The sequence below is a fragment of the Haliotis asinina genome, chromosome 5 (assembly GCF_037392515.1).
Source record: "Haliotis asinina isolate JCU_RB_2024 chromosome 5, JCU_Hal_asi_v2, whole genome shotgun sequence".
Taxonomy (NCBI): domain Eukaryota; kingdom Metazoa; phylum Mollusca; class Gastropoda; order Lepetellida; family Haliotidae; genus Haliotis; species Haliotis asinina.
In genome coordinates this window covers 73,373,818-73,397,684 of record NC_090284.1, presented here as the reverse complement: position 1 = coordinate 73,397,684, position 23,867 = coordinate 73,373,818, and the positions used below count along the sequence as shown (strand labels likewise).

The following is a 23,867-nucleotide window of genomic DNA, read 5'->3' as shown; positions in this document are numbered from 1 at the left end:
TTTGATTTGATATTTCAAGTGAGTAAGTCCAAAAACAGTTGCATGATGACATCACGTAAAAATAACAAGAGTGATTTGATGTAAAACTGGATTTTATCCACAATCAAGCACATATACTTCTGTGCACTTTTATTCAATTATCAAACCGACTGAGATAAACAAATCAACCAGCATGACTAAAAGCGTACAATAGCTGCCATTTTGCTGATAAAGAGTAAAACAGTTATCACAACACTTACACTAAAATCCCTTCCTGACCCTAAATGTATCTGTAGTTTCCAGTAATGTTTCATCTTAATGTTCAAATACAGGATGGTCTTTCACAGCCCCACACTTCCACCTTGGTGTCGATATACAGGATGATGCTACACCAGCCCATGTTCAGCCAGAGACGTCCACATTAGTGAACTAGTCTGAATGTCCATATACAGGGTAATGTTACACCAGCCCATGTTCAGCCAGAGACGTCCACATTGGTGAAATAGTCTGAATGTCCATATACAGGGTAATGTTACACCAGCCCATGTTCAGCCAGAGACGTCCACATTGGTGAACTAGTCTGAATGTCCATATACAGGGTAATGTTACACCAGCCCATGTTCAGCCAGAGACGTCCACATTGGTGAACTAGTCTGAATGTCCATATACAGGGTAATGTTACACCAGCCCATGTTCAGCCAGAGACGTCCACATTGGTGAACTAGTCTGAATGTCCATATACAGGGTAATGTTACACCAGCCCATGTTCAGCCAGAGACGTCCACATTGGTGAACTAGTCTGAATGTCCATATACAGGGTAATGTTACACCAGCCCATGTTCATCTTCAGACTGCAGCTTTGGTGAACTAGTCTGAATGTCCAGATACAGGGTGTTGTTTCAACAAACCATGTAGAGCTGTAGACTTCCACTTGACTTCCACTCATCACTGAAGTTTACATAACAAGCTTTCAAGAATCAACCTTATGTCTCCATTCCAGACTTAACAAGAACACACTTTGACTTTCCTGTATGTTTCACTCCATAACTCACTTGTTAAGATCACTACATCCGTTTACAATAAGCCAACCCATCCTGACCAATACATTCATTACCTGTCTATCCACAACCGCCCGAATTAAACTTCCATAATATCAACTCAAACAAGAACAGCCAATTCCATCTGTGACAGCAACAAACTATGTATAGAGATATATAGTCTGGTTCATAATTATTGAGAATTTTTCTTCTTACTTTGAGCTATCCTAACACCTCAACTGATTCACTGATACTTAAAACTAAGTAATGGTATAAAGGAGGTAACTCATCTTGGCCTACTGAGTATAGTACAATTAGAGTTACCTCCCCTGAATTTGTAGCAGACGTCATTTTCCTCAGCACTGTCAACAATGTCTGCTGAAGATAAAAGAAGGTTGATTTTTGAGTTGTGTAATCAAGGAATTGATGATGTAAATACATTGGCAGAGAGAACAGGAACTCCTCTTTCTACTGTGTATAGGATTAGGAAGAATTTTAAAGAGGGAAAGGATTTTGGGCACCAGAAAAGAGCAGGGAGACCCAGAAAATTGGACTTCTCAGATCGCGTCTGGCTGGGAATTTTAGCGTCTAAAAAGCAAAGGGCAAGCATCTCCAACATCAGGTATGAAATGATAGAAAGGGGATCAACAGTTGTATCAAAATCTACAGTTAGAAGAAATTTGATTGATCTTGGATGGGAGAAAAAGACTGGAATTCCTTCTCCTCTCATGAAACAAGAACATAAAGACAGGCGTGTTGAGTGGTGTTGGGCACATGAAAACTTTGACTGGGAAAATGTGATTTTTACTGATGAAAGCTCAATATGGGTATATCCCAATAATGTGAAAATATGGACAAAGTCTGCGTCAGCACCGTTGTATCAACGACCTAAATACAGCCCAAAGTTTCATGTATGGGGAGGGATATCCTTATTAGGAACGACCCCGCTGTGTGTGTTTGAGGGAAATCTGACAAGTCAACGCTACACTAACATATTAGATAATTTTCTCCTTCCAAGTGCACATGTGTTTTATGGAAATGACTGGATTTTGCAGCAAGATAATGATCCTAAACACATTGCAAAACATGCCAAGCAGTGGTTTCAGGAGAAAAATGTGACTGCATTACCATTTCCTGCGTATAGTCCTGACTTAATCCCATTGAGAACATTTGGGGGATGATGAAGGAATGTGTGAATCAAAAGGGGTTGACAAAAATTGAAGACATGAAGAGAGAAGTGGTCCGATACTGGGACAGCATAACTCACGAGACACTAACCTCTCTGATAGGAAGTATGCCTACCCGTCTTAGACTGTGCCGTGAAGCTCAAGGAGACTTGATAAAATATTAAATTGTTACCTACACAACATGAAAAGGTCAGTTCACTTTCACAATACATTCAATTTTATCTGATTTGTTCTCGTTTAATAATATGAAATGCTTTAGCTATTCTCAATAATTTTGAACCATACTGTATAACCTAAACAGAATTTTCATCACCCTCCCTGACTATCTCAAGGCACACCCTGTAGAGCAGACCACAGCCAAAACTCTTAACCAGCAACACCCACTAAAACCTGAACCATTGCCAATCAGAATCAACATCCACTACCAGATTAGTCATCACATAAGCCAAATTCTCAGAAAAACTACAAGCATAGGTGTCACATGTTATTCATACAAAACTTTGAAGATGATCTTAAAAGCAAATGAACAAGGTACCAGCTATCAGACTAAAAACAAACCCGGAGGCTGCATATACCAACTGAACTGCAACTGTGGCAGTAGCTACAATTGGAGAAACATCACGCCCATTTGATATACAACTCAGGCACACAAAGCATTTACTGAAAAAAGCCAACCACAAATCTGGCCTTTCAGAGCATATAATTATCAACCTCACCCACTCCACTGACTGGCAACAGATAAGCATCTTCGCTACAAATGTTCATGATTGGTGGAAACTGAAAATACTAGAAGCCATCAATATCAGGAGATTAACCACAAAGATTAATAGAAATCATGGTGCATGCCTCCCATGAACATCACAAAAGCTGCACCATACTCGCCTCTATTGTCAGTAAATGAGCTGTATACACTGTGCTGTGTTCACATCTCCTTATCCTCATTGTCTGTGTCAACTGGCTTTACCTCATCCCAGTTATCATTGTGTTTGTAAATTCTTTTTGATCCGACCTCATTGATTAACTGTATGTACATCTCTGGCAGCCTGTAAATCTGGTTTATATGATATGTTTCCTACACCTGTCCTTAACCACCAGAAGAAAGGACAAGAAGTGGCCCAGAAATGTCATGTAAAACAATGCGAAAGACATTACCACCCATATACAGTCATCCCTCGCAATAACGCGCTTCACAATACAGTGGATTCAGTTAAACTGCGGGGTAATCAATGGCTCCCATAAAAAAGGTTGAACTGCGATCACACCCCTTCATGAAATCAAAAATAGTTCATCAACAAATCCGCTGTTGCGCTCTTATAAATTACTAAACTAGTGAAATTCGGTGCTGATGGCAACTGGCAGTGTTTATTGTACATATCCATTGTGTTTCAGATGCTTAAAACATGCAGGGTTTTCTCAAAAATAATAGTACCAACATCGTAGTATTAACTTATGAAAGACAAGACATGCTATCAGTCGAGTTACGACGAGTACATCCCAGAACGTATGGTGTCAGAAACCACATTTTATTTGATTAAATTCAATCCCAATTTTATCTATTAAAACTGTTGACAGAAACAACGGAAACACCATGAGAGAATGGCATTACCTCATTCCATATGCATACAACTTCTGCTTACCTCATTCGTGAGGGTACGTTTTTCGCGTTTACCCCGATAGCACCAATTTCACATTATTCTTAGCAGTCACCAACAGATTACAGTCTCGCAATCCATGGACTCCGAGAGTCGCGTTGTTGACTCAGTGAAGAGTGTTTCAACAATTAAATGGGCAAAACTTTGGTTTTTTACATCAAAGTTGCAAGTATCATGGGAAGACAACGGTGACTTGTCAAACTGTCTCCTACGTAAACTGTATCCAGACAGGTAACAGCCTGTGTTCATTGTTATGTTGAATATGTTTTCAGAAAACTCGCATTATATACTAGCCAGATAGCAATGTAAAATAATCTGTTACAATAACAGCTTAATATGTACAATATTCTGATAATGGAATAGAAGTTCTTTGATGTCATTCGTGGACCCCCGCATTATGGCGAGGGATGACTGTAGTTGTCATACATGACTTCCACCTGGTTGAACCATTCTGAATGTCCAGATAGAGAAAGTTGTGACACAAGTCCCTGTTTAACCCCATGCTTCCTCTTGAGTGAACCAATCTGGAAGGAAGACAAACTCTGAGCCGGGTGCCATTTTCTCACAGCTGACATCCTGTCTCGGCCGCCATCTGCACACATAAACAACTCTGAAACAGTGAAATATACGAATCAACTAATACATTTTGCACATAAATTGTCTTCAAAATCAAGTATAAAGTTACTTATTAATTATGCAATTTTCTAAATAAAATTGACATTTTATACTTATCCTGACTCATGCTTAATTGCTTATCTCCTCTTTCTGGTGAAGGTAGTGGAACACATGAAATCTCTTGAAGTTCCGTTCTAACAGAAGCAGACGTAAAAATATATTCACCCATGAGAAGCCTCCCTTTACCCATGCACATGGTCAGCTGATTGGCCATGATTCATGCTTAATTCATCCTGACTCATGCTTAATTGCTTACAGAATCCGATGGAAACGGTGGTGGATCAGGCCACGCTGGATTCTGCTGGCTGTTCAAAATTACTTCCAATAATTTCCCCCCCTTAATGGGAACTTGTAACATCAATTTGAACTTTGACCCACTGATTCTCTGGGACAGCGGTGTTTTTCCATGTAGGGATGAATCATATCACAAGGAATTTAGATTCACATTTCATCCGAGCTGAGTTAGTAGCCTGATAGTGAAATCCAACTGTAGACTGAGTTGACTTCTCTCATGAAGAACTAGTATACCGTGAAGATATGTCATTCTTCATTTCACTTCAGATCGTCAATACTGTTCATTATGAGCGTGTTGACATTTGAAGGAAGTCTACTTCGTGATAGGCAATGTTGAGTCAGCTGTCAGAAGACCTCTATGCTGCCTGAAGAATCAAATGAGGCTGTAGACTGTTATCTAGTATGTAATCGAAATCTTTCCAGTGTTGAAAGTCACCGGCGACTTCCTGATACTGGAACAATAACACCACATTCTGCACAGAGCGTTGTTTCTCAAAGACCAATCAGATTGTAGACCTGACGTCACCGGTGTAGCAGTTGACTGATCATCGTGAAATCTTGTTCAGACGGTGATGCCTGTGCTAGCATTCAGGTTTGCCAAGTATGTGTCTAGATGAGTAAAAGCATGCAAAAAACCTCCCGCCGCTTAAAGCTGATGAAGACAGACTGTCTTATAGATGGATGTGTCAGAATTTTTCCCACCAATTTTTTCCACCGAAGACACCGTCATCTCTTGTGATCAGAGGAATAGTTTGCAATGATATCTTCTAGTCATCTCGAAGAATCTTCGTTGTTGAGAATTCCCCAGTTGTCTCAGTAGAGTTAAAGACAACCATCCACTTGAGACAGTTGTATGGGAACGGCCAGGGGTAGAAGATTCCAGTCATTCCGAACCTGATCTTGAATGTTTACCTCCTCTTCCGTCCCTGGACACACTAGTATTAAACTTCTTATCTCTCAATCTTAGGAATCTGGAGAACTTGGCCTTGTCAGTGTAACACTGACTTGTCTGCTTGAGCACCATTGTCTGTATCGATGGACTTGATCATCTTGACTCCACTGGAGTCTTGGTCGACCATCAGAGCTCTCTCTTCAATCTTCCCCTACAATATTATGGGTGCTGACGACGGGGCTTGATATAAGGGCCTCGTGAAAATTTCACTCCATGACGAGGCGGACAAGAGACCCTGTCAACGAAGTAGATTCAGTCCCACAGTAGCAGAGACGAGGTGCTCAGACATTAACTGCTGAACCTTCTTCTGTGAGACGCGTGCTTTGTATGCCTCGTCTACATCTGGGGCTCAGATGAAGGGCTCCATATGGTGAAAAAGGAAGCGAGAAGTGTTGAAAAGTGGCATATGTTGTTGGTGACTTGAATGCCGTACTTAACATCTCAGGAATCGTAGCTTTTCGGAGCTATCGGCCAAAACATCAACTTGTCGATGTTATCATGCTTCATCCTATGAGTGTTGGTTTCTTTGAGTCCTTGGATGGTGAGGCTAAGTCCAGACCATTCGTGATCCACGATGTAACTTCAGAGTCCGAGAAGAGGGCTTCCTCTGGTGATGAAGATCGGTAGTATCTGTCTTCATCCATCCATGACTGCAACGCATTCGATGGATGCCGACGATCCTTCTTATGCGAGTCCAGGTCTGAAGGGGACGACGACTGCTGACAGAGCCTTCGAGGAGCTGAGGAGACTGATGAGACTCATTCATGTGAGTGCACTCACCCATGCAGGTGCACTCACTCGATGTAGGTGGATCTCCCTCAAACTGCGACGAAATAACAAGGGCGATGGTGACAATCTTCTTGTTCATCACCTGGAGTGAGTGCAGATGTAGTTGAGTGCTCACATGGAGCAGCAGTCACAGGAGCCGGAGACAATCTTGTTGAACAGGTGTATGCATACGCCTCCTCTTCATCCCCTGTAGTGAGTGCATATCTAGATGAGTGCTCACATGGAGCTAGACTTTGTTCTTCTTCAAAACGACGCTTTCCCAAGCTCATGCAGCATGAGGATGTCTGCGTGGAATGGCTGCGTTGAATGTAGTGATGGCTGACTCATAAAGTTGTCTGCTGCAATGACCAAGGCTGCTGATAAAGTCTGTCTTGTCTGACGACCCTCATTAGGGTTCCGGAGCGGTTACAATGCAGTCAGGGCAAAGTTGTCTATGCCGGTTTACATTCTGCGCGTTGTGTAGAATTAACGGCGGCTCATCGTAGCTATGTCGTTCCTGTAGAGGGACGATTTCGTCACCGAAGCACGTCTTCTTCGAAGCATGTTGATTCTGCAACAACTCTGTTGCAGACAACTTCGCCTTCGCTATGATAACGATCTAGACTTCTTAGGCTTCGACGGCCCCGTCTCCGAAGAAGTTCTTTTCTGTGGTCTAGGGGACGAGTCGCTGGAACCGTGGGGTAGCCCCGGAGATATGCCTATAAACTGGTTACCCGAAGCTAAATTTATACCTGGCTACTGAAAGCCAATGTTGTCCGTCCCTCGTTTGCCTGTGAACAGAACGAATATATCAGATAAATTCAGAAACAGATTAATTTCTGCAAAATTCACAACAAAAAGTGGAGGAACATATAGGCTTACACGCAAGACCAACTAAGTGCAGGTTAACCATTGACAGCTGAATCTACACTGTAACCACGATTTCATCAACTGAGACTAAGTCTGAGTTGATGAATTATGTGCTATATAAACACACAATAATCACAAATTTAACCAATTAAAATACATATTCATAAACCAAATACCGCATACAACATAAATTAGTTAAAGGACCAAAATAGTTGAAAAACGTATCACCCTAATAGGGAAACCAGGTGCCTCCAGCCGCCCTTATCGGGCGATAGGAAGAGAGTGACAATCATGGACAATCAGCTGACCATGTGCGTGGGTAAAGGGAGGCTTCTCATGGGTGAATATATTTTTACGTCTGCTTCTGTTAGAACGGAACTTCAAGGGATTTCAGGTGTTCCACTACTTTCGCCAGGAAGAGGAGATAACCAATTAAGCATGAGTCTGGATTAGGAAAAATAATCAGATTTGGGAATAACGATAAAGTCCTTAAATACTTAAATTCTTTCCTTGCAACAGAGAGACCAGGCATTCCAGTTGAAACAACTTGGAAAACAATAAGCTATAAATAACAACAGTGGCCAGCAACATCAGGAACAATGACAATCTCATGCAATTAACCTAGCCTAAGGGCCTAAGTTGCTGGGCTGCATCTCAAACCTGGACTTCCAGATGATGAGAAATGAATTAAGAATGAGTGTCAATACTGTATCTTTGTCAACGTCTATACAAACCTTGGATCATCTGTGGTAACTGTCTGTTTGAGAAACTCAAGGAACTTGTCAAGAAAGTTGAAGCACACCGCTGCATTCCATGGATTCCGAATACCCTGAAACAGGAAAAATCTTTGTTACCTATATTTGTTACCTATATTTATGAGTCAAAATGTTGCAAAGTAAACCTGGTGCCTACAATGCTGCAGTTTCTAAAGACAGATATGTGAACAATATTATTAAAATCTAAATATTTTAGATATTTAAATACTTACCTTACCATAGGTCTATAGCATATTACCTCAAGCTTCGCTTCATAGGAGATCTGACGGAGATGAATTGCATTCAATCTTGAATGGCTACCTCGCAATCATGACTGTCAGGATACCGATGTATCTGGATCTCCCCACTGCACATGAGCGCAAACTCCATGAAAAACTTTTACATACCGTCCAAAGAATGCGAAGTGGGGAGGAGCATCCAGCGTTGGCAGGGAGTTACCGCCCTATGGTAAGGTAAGTATTTAAATCTCTAAAATATTTAGATTTTAATAAATTTTTTACTTACCTTACCATAGGTCTATAGCATATGGATACCACAGCTAGGAAGGTGGTGACGGATTCCCATGGACCGCTAGCATGTAATAGAATCCCACATATGCCTCGGGGCAGACGGACCACTACTGATACTCTTGTGTGACAATCTGCCGCAACATCCCCTCCAATAGGGAACTGGAACAAAATCAGAGTAGTAAGTCACGCACCTATAGACCAAGGTAAGTATCCTCATACCTTAAAGGGCGACCGGATGGGTAAGTTGCTGAGCAACTACTAGAGGTCCGAAAGACTGCAATCCCTCCATGTCTGCTACTGCCAGGTCACATAAATAGTGACTCGAGAAGACCGTCAACGACTTCCAGAAACACCCTGCCATGATGTCCAGAATGGAGCAATTCCTGTGCAATGCCATAGTTGACGCAAATGCCCGAATCGCATGTGAGTTATTAGTCATCGGGTGAGGAAGATTCTGAGCATCATACGCTGCTAAGATGGTCTGCCTCAGCCATAGCGCTATGGTGTTTCTGTTGACTTCACCTTTCGTCGTTGTCGAAATAGGTAGGAACAACCTCTTCCTACTTCCTCGACGTGGTGCTGACTTCTTGATGACCGAACGGGGCACAGTAGCTGTTCTTCTCTATCCTCTGGCCCGACTATGGACGACAGAGGCGGGATAGTAAACAACCTGTCCGGCTGGCCTGGTAGCTGATTCTTAGCCAAGTAGTCCCACAAGAGTCCCAAATGTGCCATACCTTGTCTTGTCTGTTCAAAACACCCTGGTCACGTCTAACACGTGAATCTCACTTACTCTAGCTGCAGTAGCTAAAGCAAGCAAAAATACAGTTTTCCTGGTTAGTAAATCCAAGGACATCCTCTCCAAAGGTTCATATGGACGACCTCTCAAATGTTGAAGTACAGTGTTTAAATCCCAGGCTGGTGGTCGGAACTTTGCCTTCTGGTTCTCCAGTGTGAATGCCTTCAGCATCGCAATCAACTCTGGGATCTTGGAGACCTTCTTATCACCTTTCACAGCCAACACCGTGTTTAAAGTTGACAGATAGGTGCTGATCGTACTCCCTATGAGTTTCTTCGAGCAGCGTAGGTATCGTAAGAACTCAACCAGGAACTGGGGTGATGCTGTGAGAGGGTTCTGGGACTTCTGGGCGCAGAACTTCTCAAAGGTAGTCCACTTATCATCATAAAGTGATCGAGTAGATGCTCTTTACGCCTTGGCAATAATCTTTGCCTCTTGTGCCGAATAGCCCTTGGCCTGTAAAGTCCGATGCAGATGGACCACGCGCACAGATGAAACCTCGCTGGGTCCGGGTGTAACATTCAACTGTGGGGATGGCGCAGCAACTGGTCCCACTCTGGAAGCCGGAACAGGTTTCTTCCTGCAAGACGGCATAGCTCTGGGAACCACATCCTCACTGGCCACCAGGGCGCGACCAAAAGCAGTCGAATCCGTGCTGTTAGTTTGAGTTTCGCCACAATCGCTGGTACCAGTATTGGTGGTGGGAACGCACCTCCCATGACAATGACAGAGCGTCGGTTGCCCAAGCTGCTGGGTCTGGTACTGGTGACACGTAAACCGGAAGTTGAGTGTTGAACCTCGTGGCAAAAAGATCTATCAGCGGACGTCTGTGCTCTCGGCATAGGAACATCTCTGGGTGGAGCATCCACTCGGTTTGAGACGGCCTTCCTGGTCGAGAGAGCGTATCGGCTAATACATTCCTGCAACCCGGGAATGTGTCAAGCTCTTGCTTCAATGTGGTCTGTCTCCAACAAACTGGTCAGGGAAAACTTCTGATCTAGAAGGGACTTGGATCTGGTTGTTCCTTGTTTCCGGATTAGCCACACCACAGTCAGGTTGTCCAACACGATCAGTACTTTGGAGTGTCGCAGTCGTGACGCCCAATGACTTATCGCCTGAATTACCGCCTCCATCTTTAGGTTGTTGATATGCCAACCTGCCTCCATGTCAGACCAAAGCCCCAAGGGCTGAGTGTGCTCACCTGAATGTGCTCCCCAACACTGAAGTGACGCGTCAACGAACAACTCATTAGTCCGGATCGTCCACCAACGCAGGTACCTGTGCAGGTGCACTGGAAGTAGCAATCGTGTCCCGATGTCGTCCTCTTGTATATACGGGAGAATGAATCACCGCAATGGTCTTAGCATCACGCATCCTCTGCGAATTAGATCTTGTGCCAATGTCAGGAGGCCTAAGAGTGACTGCCACTCCCTTAGGCGTAACCGTTCCGACAAGGCTCTCGTCACAAATTGACAGATCTTCTCCCAACGATCAACGGGAATCCATACTCACTCGCGCTGCGTCTGGAATAGGCCTCCGATGAACACTAACTCCTGAGTGGGCTGTAACAGCGACTCTGTTTAACAGCCACCCCAGTTGCTCCAAAAGACGTCCAGTTGTCTGCGTAGCAGCTGAGGTTCGCCCTGAGTAGACAATCGTCTATGTAGGGGTCGAATTCTATCCGCCGAAGATGCAGATAGCGAGTGATGGGAGGCGTAATTCTGGTGAATAGCCACGGGAGAAATGCCAAACGGCAGGACTCGCCACTGGTAATGACGACCCACTGGAACACAAACCTGAGGTATCTCCTGTGCGCCGGGAAGATTGGGACATGTAGGTAAGCGTCTTGAGTGTCAAGACTGCACATCCATGCCCCAGACGTTAGTTTGAGACGTAGCCGTTCCAGGGACACCATCCTGAAATGTGGTGGCTCTACCAGGTATTGCTCGTTGAACGTCGCCATGTTGTGTATCATTCAGAACTTGTTGGAGTCTTTCTTGGGGATGAGGAAGGCCGGCGAATAAAATCCTGGTGAGAGCTGTGGATCTGGTACTTCCTCGATGGCACATTTTTCCAACAGCACTGTGATGTTGTCTCTCAACAGCAGACTCTGCGACTCCAAGTACATCCGCACCTCTGGATGTGATGTTAATGGCGGGGGACGAATCAGTGGAAGTTTGTAGCCTCTTTCCAAAATTCCAGTCACACAGGGATCTCCGAGGATGGGCCAAGTTCCCCAGAAGATACCCAGTCTCCCGCCTACTGGCGGAGTTGGGGCGCTTCCCTCTCCCTCTACCGGGAGTGGCTGGGGCGTCCCTGCTTGAATCAACTGGTCTGCGGCAGTCCGAAGATGCAAATCTCTGGCCTCGTCCTCTAGTGAAAGCTGATCTAACTGATACCCTTCTATGGATATAGCATCTTCTGCCTCTGTCCTGTAGTCCCGACTTGCCTTGAAAGGTAGAGGATAGCGCTTCAAATGCCAACAGCAATACTTCAGTATTCCTTAGGTTGGTGTGCTCCGGGATAGCATCACCGAAGAGCACTTTGTACAAGCCTCTAGGAAGCCTGTTCTGCGAATCATGGTATTCTTGGCCAAAGCTGTACTGATATGGCCCAACAAGTCATATAAAACTTTGCCTGCCAGACAAAAAGTGATGATAAGGGCTCCACCCTCGACCCATCCTGCTCGGTCAAGTCCGCTGCCGCTGCAGACGTGGTTGAAGCTAAAGCCGAAATCGGTTTCAAACTGCATCTCAATTCTGCATCTATCGCTTGCAGTCTAGCATCTTGAACCTTGTAGGACGCTGACGAGGATAGCCTCTTAATAGCCTCGTCCAGTCTGGCACCTGAATCCGCAAAGTTTAAGTCATGAAACTTGTATTCTTGCTTCTTGACTTTCAGCGCTTTTATTGTCGCATTTAACGATAGTTTGGCAAAATCCTCATTCAACGAGGAGATGGCATCTGCTACCATCGGGTGAGGCGGGATTATCAACTCCGGCTCTGTCAACACCTGACGAAGGAGAAGGACAATCTGCGACGATTCAGTCATGCCTGTGCCAAGCTGAGATGATCCCATCGGCGATGCTGTCGTCGACGCACCTGGCATCAATCCAGGGGTAGGTAACAGTAACGCCCTCAAAATCCTATGTACGTCTGGATGAGTAAGGGCGTCCGATCTCGACAAATCCATCAAACTCCTGACTGGGTGGACAGCGTCTGTGCTGTCAAAGGCGTTGGCGTCGGAGGTTGCAACGTCATCGATGTCAGCGCTGCACTAGACAACAGCGTCTGTATCCGCTCTGGTCTGAGACGCTGCCCATTGAGTAGTAGTCCCCAGCATGGACAATGGAATCTCCGATGGTTGACTCTCAGGCATGCAGGGGAGGGATAGCCTAGATCCCAAAGACGATGCTGGTGATCTTGTTGTTGGGTTTTCCTTTTCCTAATAACAGCCAAGTAGGTCTTGAAATCTTGAATAGACAGGTCTGCGCACGATGAACACCTCCGAAGTAAGGAGCAGGAATCGGTCACATAATCCAGACAAAAGGGGTGAGGATCCTTCCCGGACTTCAGGCCTTTACAAATCTCACAAATATGTCGTGTCATACACAACAGCTGTAACAAATCAAAACAATGGACTGTGCCACACATCGTGCAACACGTTTGCAATAGGCAAGTGAAATTGTTATCACTATGAGCGAACACCATAAAATAAACCTGTGCCTAAACTAAGCATAAAAAGAGAATATCCTCATCCAGACAAGCACTGATAATAAAAGAAAGTGATCCCAACCATCAAAACCCACTCATGAAACATTGCGGTGGTAAAAGAGTGCAAACAGAGACACGATGACATGCCTCACGCAAGGTAGCCAACACGTGTATCAAACTTAAACTCTATGTTAAAATCAACACAACGATTAAAAAATATACATACCAGTGTAAAAGATCTCTGAAAAACACAAGAAAATATCGAGGAAAGCTGTGACTTTATTCGATCAAAAAAAGTTTTTCCCAATCCAAACCCGTCTGACTCAGATGACGCTTGAAGTAAAAGTGAAGTTTTTCATGGAGTCTGCGCGCATGCACAGTGGGGAGATCCAGATACTTCCATATCCTGACAGTCATGATTGCGAGGTAGCCATTCAAGATTGAATGCAATTCAACTCCGTCAGATCTCCTATGAAGTGAAGCTTGAGGTAATATGCTATAGACCTATGGTAAGGTAAGTAAACAATTATCCAAAATGAAATGCTACTTTGCATGTGGATATCTGTGTGAGTATGTGTGTAGGTGTATTAATTCAGTGTTGCTAGTATTTTTGAGTGTCTCTGCATGTTTAGTGTTCATACTCCCTTGGCCATGACTGGTATATGTTTGTGTGTGTGCATGTTTGTGGCATAGGAGAGGGTTATTGCGAGGATTATGGGAATGGTTATGTGACACTACCTTGACCAAGTCTGGTATTCCTTGTGTGGGGAACTCCTCAAGGCTGTGAACTATTCCATCATCATCTCGGAAACCACAGATGATCTTCTCAATGCCTATAAGGAAACTCTGGGCCCACCACTTGATCAGCTTGTACCTGGACCAAAAAGAAAATAGCCTGAGGTAAATTCAAAATATTTATGTGCTTATCCTGCATTACTCTTTTTTTGCACTTCATTTACTGCTTGTTTATGAGAGAAAATGTAATTTTCTGAATGAAATTGACATTTTATACTTATCCTGACTCATGTTAATTATTCATATCCTCTTCCCTGGCGAAGGTAGTGGAACACCTGAAATCCCTTGAAGTTCCCTTCTAGACAGAAGCAGATGCAAAATACACTCACCCATGTGTAGCCTCCCTTTTCCCGCGCCCTAGGCCAAGTGACTGGCCATGCTTGTTATTCTCTCCATGTATATTGTCCGACATGTGAATATATGAATTCAGCGTGCCTGTGAGGGGCGTCTGGGAGTGCTTTTGTCATGAGTCATGATAAGTATAAAATATCAATTTTATTCAGAAAATTACATATTTTTCCTTATCCTGACTCCTGCTAATTGCTTACAGAATCCGACGGAAACAGCAGTGGGTCAGGCCACACTGGATTCTGCTGGCTGTCAAAATTATGTCCAATAATTTCCCCCCCAAACGGGAACTTGTAATGGCGATAATATGGTCCTGCTCTTCTAATATTCATTGTAGATTCTGGGGGGATCACATACAGTCAAATTTATCTAGCATCCTGCTAGTTTCTGATGCAACTAATTTTCGGGATATTGTAATCAAGACTAGTTGCGACCCTTCTTCATGTAGTATCTTTATTACAAGTACAGGGTCCTAATCAATCATGCTAGTCTGTTTAAGATGTGTGCACCACCATTATACTCCGCAGAGCGTCTGGTTTCTACAAGTCACGTGATAAAACGGGTGAGTGAACTCAGTGCCTTCGTAGAGCTGTTAGTTGCTGAGCAACATTGAGAAGCCCAAACTGATGAATGCCACAGGCGCCCTCTGTGGCTATGTCTCGTAGGTAGTGGTTGGCAAACACCGTGTTTGACTTCCAAAAGCAGTCCTCCATTATAGTTGATAGCGAGCAATTCCCATGTAGCGCTAGAGCAGAGGCCAAGGCTCTGACTTCATGTGGGTTGGAGACTCGTGGAGGTTCCAATCCTGCTGCTTTATTGGCCCTCACTGTAACAGCTCTGATCCACACTGAGATAGTGTTGCAGGATACTTCCATAAGTGTCTCAGTAGATATAGGGATAAACAGGCGTTTGGAACGTTGCCTCCTAGACTTGGTACATGCGATGTATATCTTCAATGATCTGATCTCTCATAATGATAAATCTTGCGTATCATGGCGCCCAGGAATTGAACCGGTATGCGGAACTGTCAATCCTTTTGACCTGGCAGTTGATTTCTCACACGAAAATAACAGATGAGCTGTCTGATGATGACTTGCATCAAAACTCATGCAGTCTAGAGCATGAATTTCTGAGATTCGTGCAGCTGTAGCCAAGGCAAGTAAAAATAGCGTCTTCTGAGTTAGCAGTTCAAGTGAGGTCTGATCAAGCGGTTCGCACGCATCAATTTTGAGATGTTGGAGTACAATGTTTAGATCCCATGCAGGAGCTCGAAATCTACGTTGTTGATCTTCCAACTTGAAGGAGTGTAACAAAGCAAGTAGCTCGGGTACTTTAGTCAGCTTGGTCCCCGTTTCCATGATGATGACTGAGCTGACTTGTTGCAAAAAGTTGTATTTGCGTTGATCCAGATGTCTATCTGATTAGTTGAAATGCCTCTCGATGCAGCATCCACTCTGTTGGTGATGGACAAAGAGGACGAGATAAGGCGTCTGCCATGATGTTGCATACTCTTGGTACGTGACATGCTTTTACTTAGAGAATGAGACTGTCGACCATGTTGAAGAGTTGAAACGCCAGGTGTAGTAGAGATGGCGATCTCATTGACCCTTGCTTGTTTATGTAGAAAGCCACTGGTGAGTTGTCTGTGTGGATCATCAGTAGCTTGTCTTTCAGTGTTGTCGACACCAGTGATGGATTGCATCACCACTTTCATGTCCAACCGGTTGATGGGAAGAGCAATCTTTCTTCTTTCAGATTCCTGCTGCAACCTCAACCCTCGAGAGACATGTCTACAAAGAGATGGTTGTTGAATGCTGACTGTAACTCGACTGGGGAGTCCACCAAAGTGGGTATTATCTCAGATTTCCAGCATCGTAAACCGGTCAAGACTTGAAACCGTGACTTAGGAATCACTGCCATAGACGTAGCTGTAGGCGTCTTCTTGAGCTGACGTGAGCAGACCGAGTAGACATCGTCACTGTCATAGTGGTAACGAAGAGAGTAGAGTTTGTTCTGACATCGGCTTGACCTTTGACCAACCGAACCTCTGGGACAGCGATATATTTCAACACAGCGATGAATCCAATCCCAAGGAATTCAGACTCGCAAGTCATCCGAGCTGAGTTAGTAGCCTGATAGTGGAGTCCACCTGTAGACTGAGTTGACTTCTCTCACGATGAGCTTGTATGCTGTGAAGACACCTCATTCTTCGTCTTCAGATCCTCAACCCGCTCATTATGAGCAAGTTGACATGCGAAGGGAGTCTGTTTATAGCTGGCTGCCTGTCCGATCTTTCATTGCTGCAGATCTCCTGATAGAAGAATGAAATAATGCTGTAGAATGCTAATCTAGTGTGTAATCGACATCTTTCCATCATTACAAGTGTGAAAGTTTAACGTAGACGACTTCCTGACACTGGGACAATAACATCACATTCTGCGTAGGGCGTTGTCTCTTGGGGACCAATCAGATTGAATACCCTTCCTAGCACTCAGGCTTGTCCATAACCCTGCTGTTTGGCGAGCACATGTCTAGATGAGTAAAGCGCGCAAAAAAACTTCCGACACTTGAAGCTGATGTCGACAGACTGTCTTCAAGGTAGATGTGTCGGAATTCTTTCCCCCGAAAATAATACCGTCATCTCTTGTGATCGAAGGTGTAGTTTGCAGTGGTATCTTGTAGTTGTCTCGAAGAATCTTAATGACGTATTCGCCATTGACAATTTGAGTTGAGACATTGAGACGTCTACCCACTTGAGACGGTTGTATGGGAACGGCTGAAGGTACAAGGTTCCAGTTTTTCAGACCCTAATCTTCAATATTTACCTCCTCTCTCTGGACATCGGAGAACTTGGACTTGTTAGTGTAACACTGACTTGTCTGCTTTAGCACCGTTGTCAAGGTGTAGATGGACTTGATCATCATGACATGTCTTGGGTGACCATCCCTGCTACCTCAATAATCTTGTCGACGAAGTAGATTCAGTCCCACACTAGTTGAGGCGAGGTGTTCAGACATGAACTGCTGATCCCTCATCTGAGTGAAGAATGCTGACAGGATCATTTTCTTTTCCTCGTTGGCAGGTTTGCTGAACTTTGCGATGAGAGTCTCATTGACGGCGCTAATCCCAAAAAAATGCGCGTCGTAGTTGTCGAGCTGAGCAAGTCTCTTGTCGTCTACCTTGTAAGATTTGTTGCAGGCAGGACTGATGATTTATAAACTTCATCGACGTCCGGTGCTCTGACGAAGGGCTCCATACGATGAAGAGGGAAGCGATGAACGTTGAATGATGTTACATGATGTTGTTGAAACTTGGTTGCCGACTTAACGCCGTAGATAACATCTCAGGAATCGTAGATATCGTAGGTAACATCGAGAACGTAAGTGCATCAATGTCGTCATCCTTCATCATGTAAGTATTAGCTTCATTAGAGTCCTTGGATGGTAAAGCTAAGTCAAGTCCATTTGTGATCCATGATTTAACTTCAGAGTCCGAAAATTGGGCTTCTTCCGATGACGACACTCAATAATGTCTATCTTCATGCCTACATGAGTGAAACATTCATTCCGTGTTGATGATAGCTTCTATAAGAGTCCACGGCTAAGGAGGGTGATGACTGTTGACAGCACCTTCGAAGATCTGGGGAGAGTGACGAAGACCTTCTGCGTTGACGAGTGAAGCCGCGAGTGCACTCACGCGAGCTTGACTCCTCACTGGTGTGAGTGCCCCACGCGAGCGCGAATACTCACTCGAAGTAGGTTTATCTCTCTGGCCGAAATGGAGCTAGAGAGACTGATGAAGATCCTCTTTATTGACGAGTAGACCTGTGAGTGCACTCACCCAAGCGGGTGCACTCACTCGGCGTGGTTGGATCTCTCTCTCGACTGCGTCGTGAAGAGGTGGACGTTGATGACGATCTTCCTCGAGTGTGTGCATACACGTCCTCTTCATCCTCCGGCGTGAGTGCCGCTCTAGGAGAGTGCTCATGCCGAGCTGTAGTCAACGATGATGACGCGTGCAGTCCTCTCTCCTCTTCTAAACGTCACTTATTGCGACGGTTGAGTTGTAAAGTTATCTACTGTTAACGAAGTCTGCATTGTCTGACAATTCTGCATTGTCTGACAACTTTCCTCCGGGTTAAGACGTGTAGAAGATGCCACTGGGGTAGATCTAGATGATGTCATCAAATGACTGTGTTGGTTGATATCTACCTGTAGAATCAATGGTGGTTTGTTGAAGATAAGTCGTTCATGTAGAGGGACGATTTCTTCTCCAAACGATTTCTGCGATGATTTCGAAGAAGATGAATTCGTCTTCGACCACCTAGACTTCTTCGGTTGAGACAGCCCTGCTTCTAAGAAAGATCTCTTCTGAGATACAGGAGATGACATGCCGGACCCCAGACACAGCCCTGGAGAAACAAATTATCCGAATTTAAATCACTTGTTTTAGACATGACAATGCAAGCCACCGTTACTTGTCCCTAGCACGTCTGTAAACAGACCGTGTATAGAGAGTAAATTCTGAATCAGACAATTCTATACAAAATTTACAACAATTATTAGAAGAACATATGGGTTTGCACGTCAGGCAAATTAAATGAGGATCAACCGCTGACAGCCATAATCTACATAGTAGACAGGATTTCATCAATCGGGACTAAGTCTCAGTTGAAGAAATACATGCCTAATATTGACATAATTATGACAAATTTGATAATATATAATGCATATACACATCCAAAAAACATACACGCCCAGAATTTAGTTTAAGGACCAAAATAAAGAAAGAACTTATTGCCATATCGGGACCCTCAGGTACTTCCAGCCGCCCACATCGGAGATAAGGAAAGAGTGACAAGCATGGCCGGTCACGTGGCCTACCGCGCGGGAAAAGGGAGGCTACACATGGGTGAATGTATTTTACGTCTGCCTCTTTCTAGAAGGGAACTTCAAGGGATTTTCAGGTGTTCTACTACCTTGCCCGGGGAAAGAGGAGATAAGCAATTAGCATGAGTCACAATAAGGAAAATTGAGTAAAGCTGTGAGGCGTCCAACACTATAAAAGGTTCATCCAATCAGGTGACACGAAGAGATGATGCATAGAGCCATAAAACTAATAGGAAATTCTTTGTGATCTCTTATACCACATAGCCCTGATACTGTCAGCAATGGAACAGTCTGCACATCTGTTAATCTACTAACCAACTAGTTTTGAACTCTATGTCCAAATTTTCATACCTGTGAAATTTCTCTTCTTGTTTTGGATGGTCAATCTTTCGGGATGTCTTTAATTCTACATACTTGTTTTTGGAGCCATGTGTCAGATCAATACAATCCACCTCCCCTCCAAATACTGCCAACAAATACATATACATGTAGTCCAACTAACCTGAGTCAGTTTAATATATATGCTTCCTGTTAGATCTATTGATACATGCACATAATGGCTTAGCCTATCCTGCTGTGAAACATCAGTATTTTGTTGAACCTTTCTGGCAACACCTACTAACAAATGAACTGGAAAGGAGTTTGCACTACACACAAACACAGAATCCAACCATTGCATTTTCTTTCCAACATATATCACGTATCCAACCAGAAACATGTATCAAGAATCATCTTTACTTCATGCTGCCCTTACCATTTTATAATTGATTCCTGATCCCCGAAAGTGTTAACGGGAGCATCATTTAGTCATATGTCTCCAGTTCCCCAAAGTAAATAACTCTCACTATAATGACATCACTCCTGGACAAAAAACTTCCAGCTATTGAGACACACAATGACCAGTGCTGAGGGATGTTCAGAAGGCAGTCCTGTTTGTAGCTGCATGAACATTCATGATGTAGTACTAATAACCCCACAACTGTTTACAAGCCTCATGCCCATTTGAAAAGTACATGAGAATGATGCTGACAAGCCTAGAAACAACATCATATCAAATCTCCAGTACCATGTTTCTGTTTCTTATCCTTGTACAGAACATTTGTAAGCAATATCTCAAAACGTCCTAGCCTTAATAATAGGTAGCATCCTGATGGTTCCACATCAACACTGCTCATCACATTCCACTTGATGTTGATACAGTTTCTGCAGTTAATCTACATACCTAGAGAATGTGCATTCAGCCGTGTCCTCACCACAGAGCAGAAGCCTTCATTGTTGTTAACAGGAACACTTGTGTCCGGGCTTCCCCCTTCAACAGCTGTTAACACATGGACAAGTAATGACAATACAGAACTAGTATTTTCAGACTGTGTACCTGCCTCAAACAAAATAATCCAGATAAATGGAAACCAATTTTTGTCCTCATAAAGCCCCCAGAATCCAAACCACATCATAACATGAGGTCATTTAAATATGTTAAAACAGAAATATATTGTCAGGCTGCTGGACATGTAAGTAAGACGTCAACACTTATTCCACCCAAACTGGTTATTAGTAAATAACACGCTTGTTACAGATTGTTATCATAAATTCCTGATATTTTCACATTCTAAGGTGTTATTACAAACATTAAAAAATGAAAGCAATATTGTTTTAGAAGTTAGAAAAAAACAGCAGTAACAGCACATCTAGAGCTGCTAAGAATCACATATCACTTAATGAAAATATTTGCCCTGCACCTGTCAATGGAAATCTTCAGGCTTCACCATCAAAGATTTTGGAAGCTGTTAATTATTTTTTTTGTCTTATTCTCGAAAAAATATGGCAAGCAGATCCGTAAAACAAGAAATAAGATTGGTTTGTTCTAAGCGTTTCTCGTGGAAATAGAACTAAATTATTCAGAAAAATTGATGTTTGCTACAAAACATCAACATATTTTTCAGTTCACTTCCTGTGTTTATTACCTTAAAGTGGATGAACAGAAGCATCCTTGCTCATGAGGAATGCAACTCCCTATCAATACAATTACTAGATATTGTGTTTTGCTGATATGCAATATTCTAACCATACCCAAATCCTTGAAATAGTATTCCAGTTGCTCATGGAGAATGATTAAACTGTGTTTAATGCTGCACAGTACATGTTGAACAGTATTTGTTCTGTCATCTTGGCATGCTACAGCATGTCAGTTTCTGTGACACTGTCAGTGAGTGAATTTTGGTTTACACAGGTGTAAGCAAACACTCCAGCAATATCACAGTGGGACATACAAATAGGCTTCATACTTTGTGCCCATGAGGAGAAATCGAAAACAGGTTTTCTGCATGTCAAGAGAATGTTTTAACCAATAGGCTACTCAACCACCAAAAGCACATGTTCAAAGTTTGGTAAACTCATGAGCACATGTATGAAGGGGGAATGCATTAAGTACAAAGCAATGATTCAACTATTGCAGATACAGTACTTGAAGTGAGATACTGTTCAAACTTCCAGCCCCAGTAACACATCTGGTCCTGTCTCTCTGTGGTCGTTTCTCGCTCATGTCTTTTTTCCTCAGTCTCAAATTCACACAAATAGTATGTCCCTCTGAACAATGTGATTGCAATGATCCATCCGTCCCGGTTCTCATACGGTGTACACAACAGTTTGGTGAGTAGTCCTCGCCAACACACAAAGTCTGTATTAAGACTGTAACAAGGAAAATTAGAAAATACATCAGCAAAAGCACTTTGGTACGATTCCACCCTACCAATGCTGGACACTTAATCTTTCATTCAATAAGTTTCAAAAGTAGCATATACTCTGATGAATGAAGCCTATGTAACTAGATGCAAGTATGTGTGGATTTACATGTACTCACTAACTAACACTGGGTATTCCAAGTAAAAACTGTATCATGAAATACCTTTCCCCATCATGAAAGGGTGGATATCCTTAGAACTGTGTATTCATTGATGTTGTGAAGGGTTTCAATGGAATGGTATAGTAATCCACTAGCGCTTAAATCATGTGTTTTTAACAGTCATGGGAAAAACTGTGACAGAGAGGTTGCACAGTAAAGTGACCATATCCCTTCGCATCTTTGGAGCAAGACAGCCCAGGACGACAAATATTCCAACAGAAAAAGGTTTTGATGTTTTAAGATATTTTCTGAATGAAAGTAAAACATATTGTGACATGTTTGTTTATCGGAATGGCCAAAATGAAACACATCAAAAACAATTAAACGAACAGTGTATGACCTGAAAGAAGTTGCAAGAAGCTCTCTTCATATGACCTAGGCTGACTTATATGTCATTTATTCTTTGACAAATTTCAAATTCAAATCCAGATAAGCAGGATTTTGTAACTCATGAAAAACATGACAGAAATTAGTTTACTCTGTGCAACATTTGTCTTTTCCACCATTGTGTTACTGAACTCTTCTTCTGGTTTGAGAAGTGAATCAGAACAGATAATGGCAATCTACTTTTCCTTTGAGTTTTGTCAAGCATTTCAATAGTGAAAGGTGAACAGTAATAAGTCATGAACACTAATCATATGTACATTCATCTAAACATTTTGTTCATCAACATGAGTAAACACTGTCATGATTTTCATCATGTTCATCGTGACAGACATAGAAAGGTGAAAAAAACAGGAACAGAACCATCCCACATGATGGAGAAATACATGTCTGCACAACCGTTTGGGACAGTTTATTTTCAACCCAAACTGACAGATTCTCAAATTTCCCTGCCCAACAGCTAGGTTAACTTTTAGACATGCATATGAAGATATTTAGTTAGGCAGGAACGTTGTGGTCAGGGCTGACAAGTTTCACATCTAATCATCCCTGTGGTCTAGCTGAAATATTTGGGAGTCTTAAATGCCCTACGATGGCAGACAAAGTACAGAGTGGTAGGAATAATCAGTAATGATATTTGTAAAAACTTTTAGGTGAGTATACTTTCTGACTCTTTTCATTATACATGTTGTAGTGGTGCATAAAGGTCGTAAAACATGTGACACGTATTGTAGGACCTTGCCTTGTGACGCATTTTTGTGGGTGAATGTCTTCATCAGAATCCTTAGTTTGTCTTGGAATTACTTGGAATTTTTTCTTGTTTTCAACGACCCACTTGAGTAAGTCATCAAGATATTCTTTCTTATTTTCGTCCTTCCGTATCAGATTAGAATATCCACGAGTAAGATCGTACTTAACCCGATTCATGCTTGCTGGTGGAACATAAAAACGCATTTGACTTTTGTCGGAACAGAACTGTCTCCCACAGTCTTGGGAAAAGTAACCATATTCTTCCGGGATTCTGAAGAACGGAAAAGCCTTGTTGAATTGATCCCTCGGTTCTGTCTGAAATTTGCTCACTTGCAATCCATTATCAAACTTTGTAACTGGATGAGAGCTGAATTCATTTTTACGTTTCAAAGACCTCTTGCCAAAATCTGATTCACAAGACATCATTCTTTCCGTTTACAATACCCTCCATAAGAGACAGTCGGAAGTTTTCGTTCGGAATGAAACTGCATCTGTCACAACTATTTGTATACTGTCTCATAATTTGCTATTTCGATATTTTCTTTAATATAGGTACCGTACATGATTATTTTATGTAGAATATTTCAT

General features: G+C 42.9%; 1 protein-coding gene across 3 annotated transcripts; it reads right to left on the bottom strand.

The window, feature by feature from the left end:
- Nucleotides 1-74: 74 nt before the first annotated feature.
- Nucleotides 75-23,780, bottom strand: LOC137285243 (decapping and exoribonuclease protein-like). 3 transcript variants are annotated; one of them, XR_010956962.1, is made up of 8 exons: nucleotides 23,272-23,780; nucleotides 21,708-21,931; nucleotides 20,466-20,561; nucleotides 19,595-19,709; nucleotides 13,950-14,085; nucleotides 8,149-8,243; nucleotides 2,497-4,465; nucleotides 75-1,198 (listed from the first exon to the last, which is right to left on the bottom strand). XR_010956962.1 is itself a non-coding variant. In XM_067817548.1 (7 exons), exons 1-7 carry the CDS (start codon nucleotides 23,703-23,705, stop codon nucleotides 4,348-4,350), a joined length of 1,218 nt encoding a protein of 405 aa, XP_067673649.1. In that variant the 5' UTR covers nucleotides 23,706-23,780; the 3' UTR covers nucleotides 75-4,347. The 3 variants fall into 3 exon arrangements, 2 of the variants coding, with proteins under 2 accessions (XP_067673649.1, XP_067673650.1); XM_067817548.1 differs by having other exon boundaries at nucleotides 75-4,465; XM_067817549.1 differs by lacking the exon at nucleotides 75-1,198 and having other exon boundaries at nucleotides 4,377-4,465; nucleotides 8,149-8,259; nucleotides 23,272-23,760.
- Nucleotides 23,781-23,867: the final 87 nt, after the last annotated feature.

Bases quoted from the DNA above. Each gene is read 5' to 3' on its own strand.
- LOC137285243 (XM_067817548.1), bottom strand. From the start codon at position 23,705: ATGATGTCTTGTGAATCAGATTTTGGCAAGAGGTCTTTGAAACGTAAA. The intron at 21,932-23,271 runs GCAAGGTCCTAC...TCCTTGTTACAG, and splicing joins CCACAAAAATGCGTCACAAG to TCTTAATACAGACTTTGTGT. The intron at 4,466-8,148 runs GTTTGTATAGAC...TCACTGTTTCAG, and splicing joins GTTACCACAGATGATCCAAG to AGTTGTTTATGTGTGCAGAT.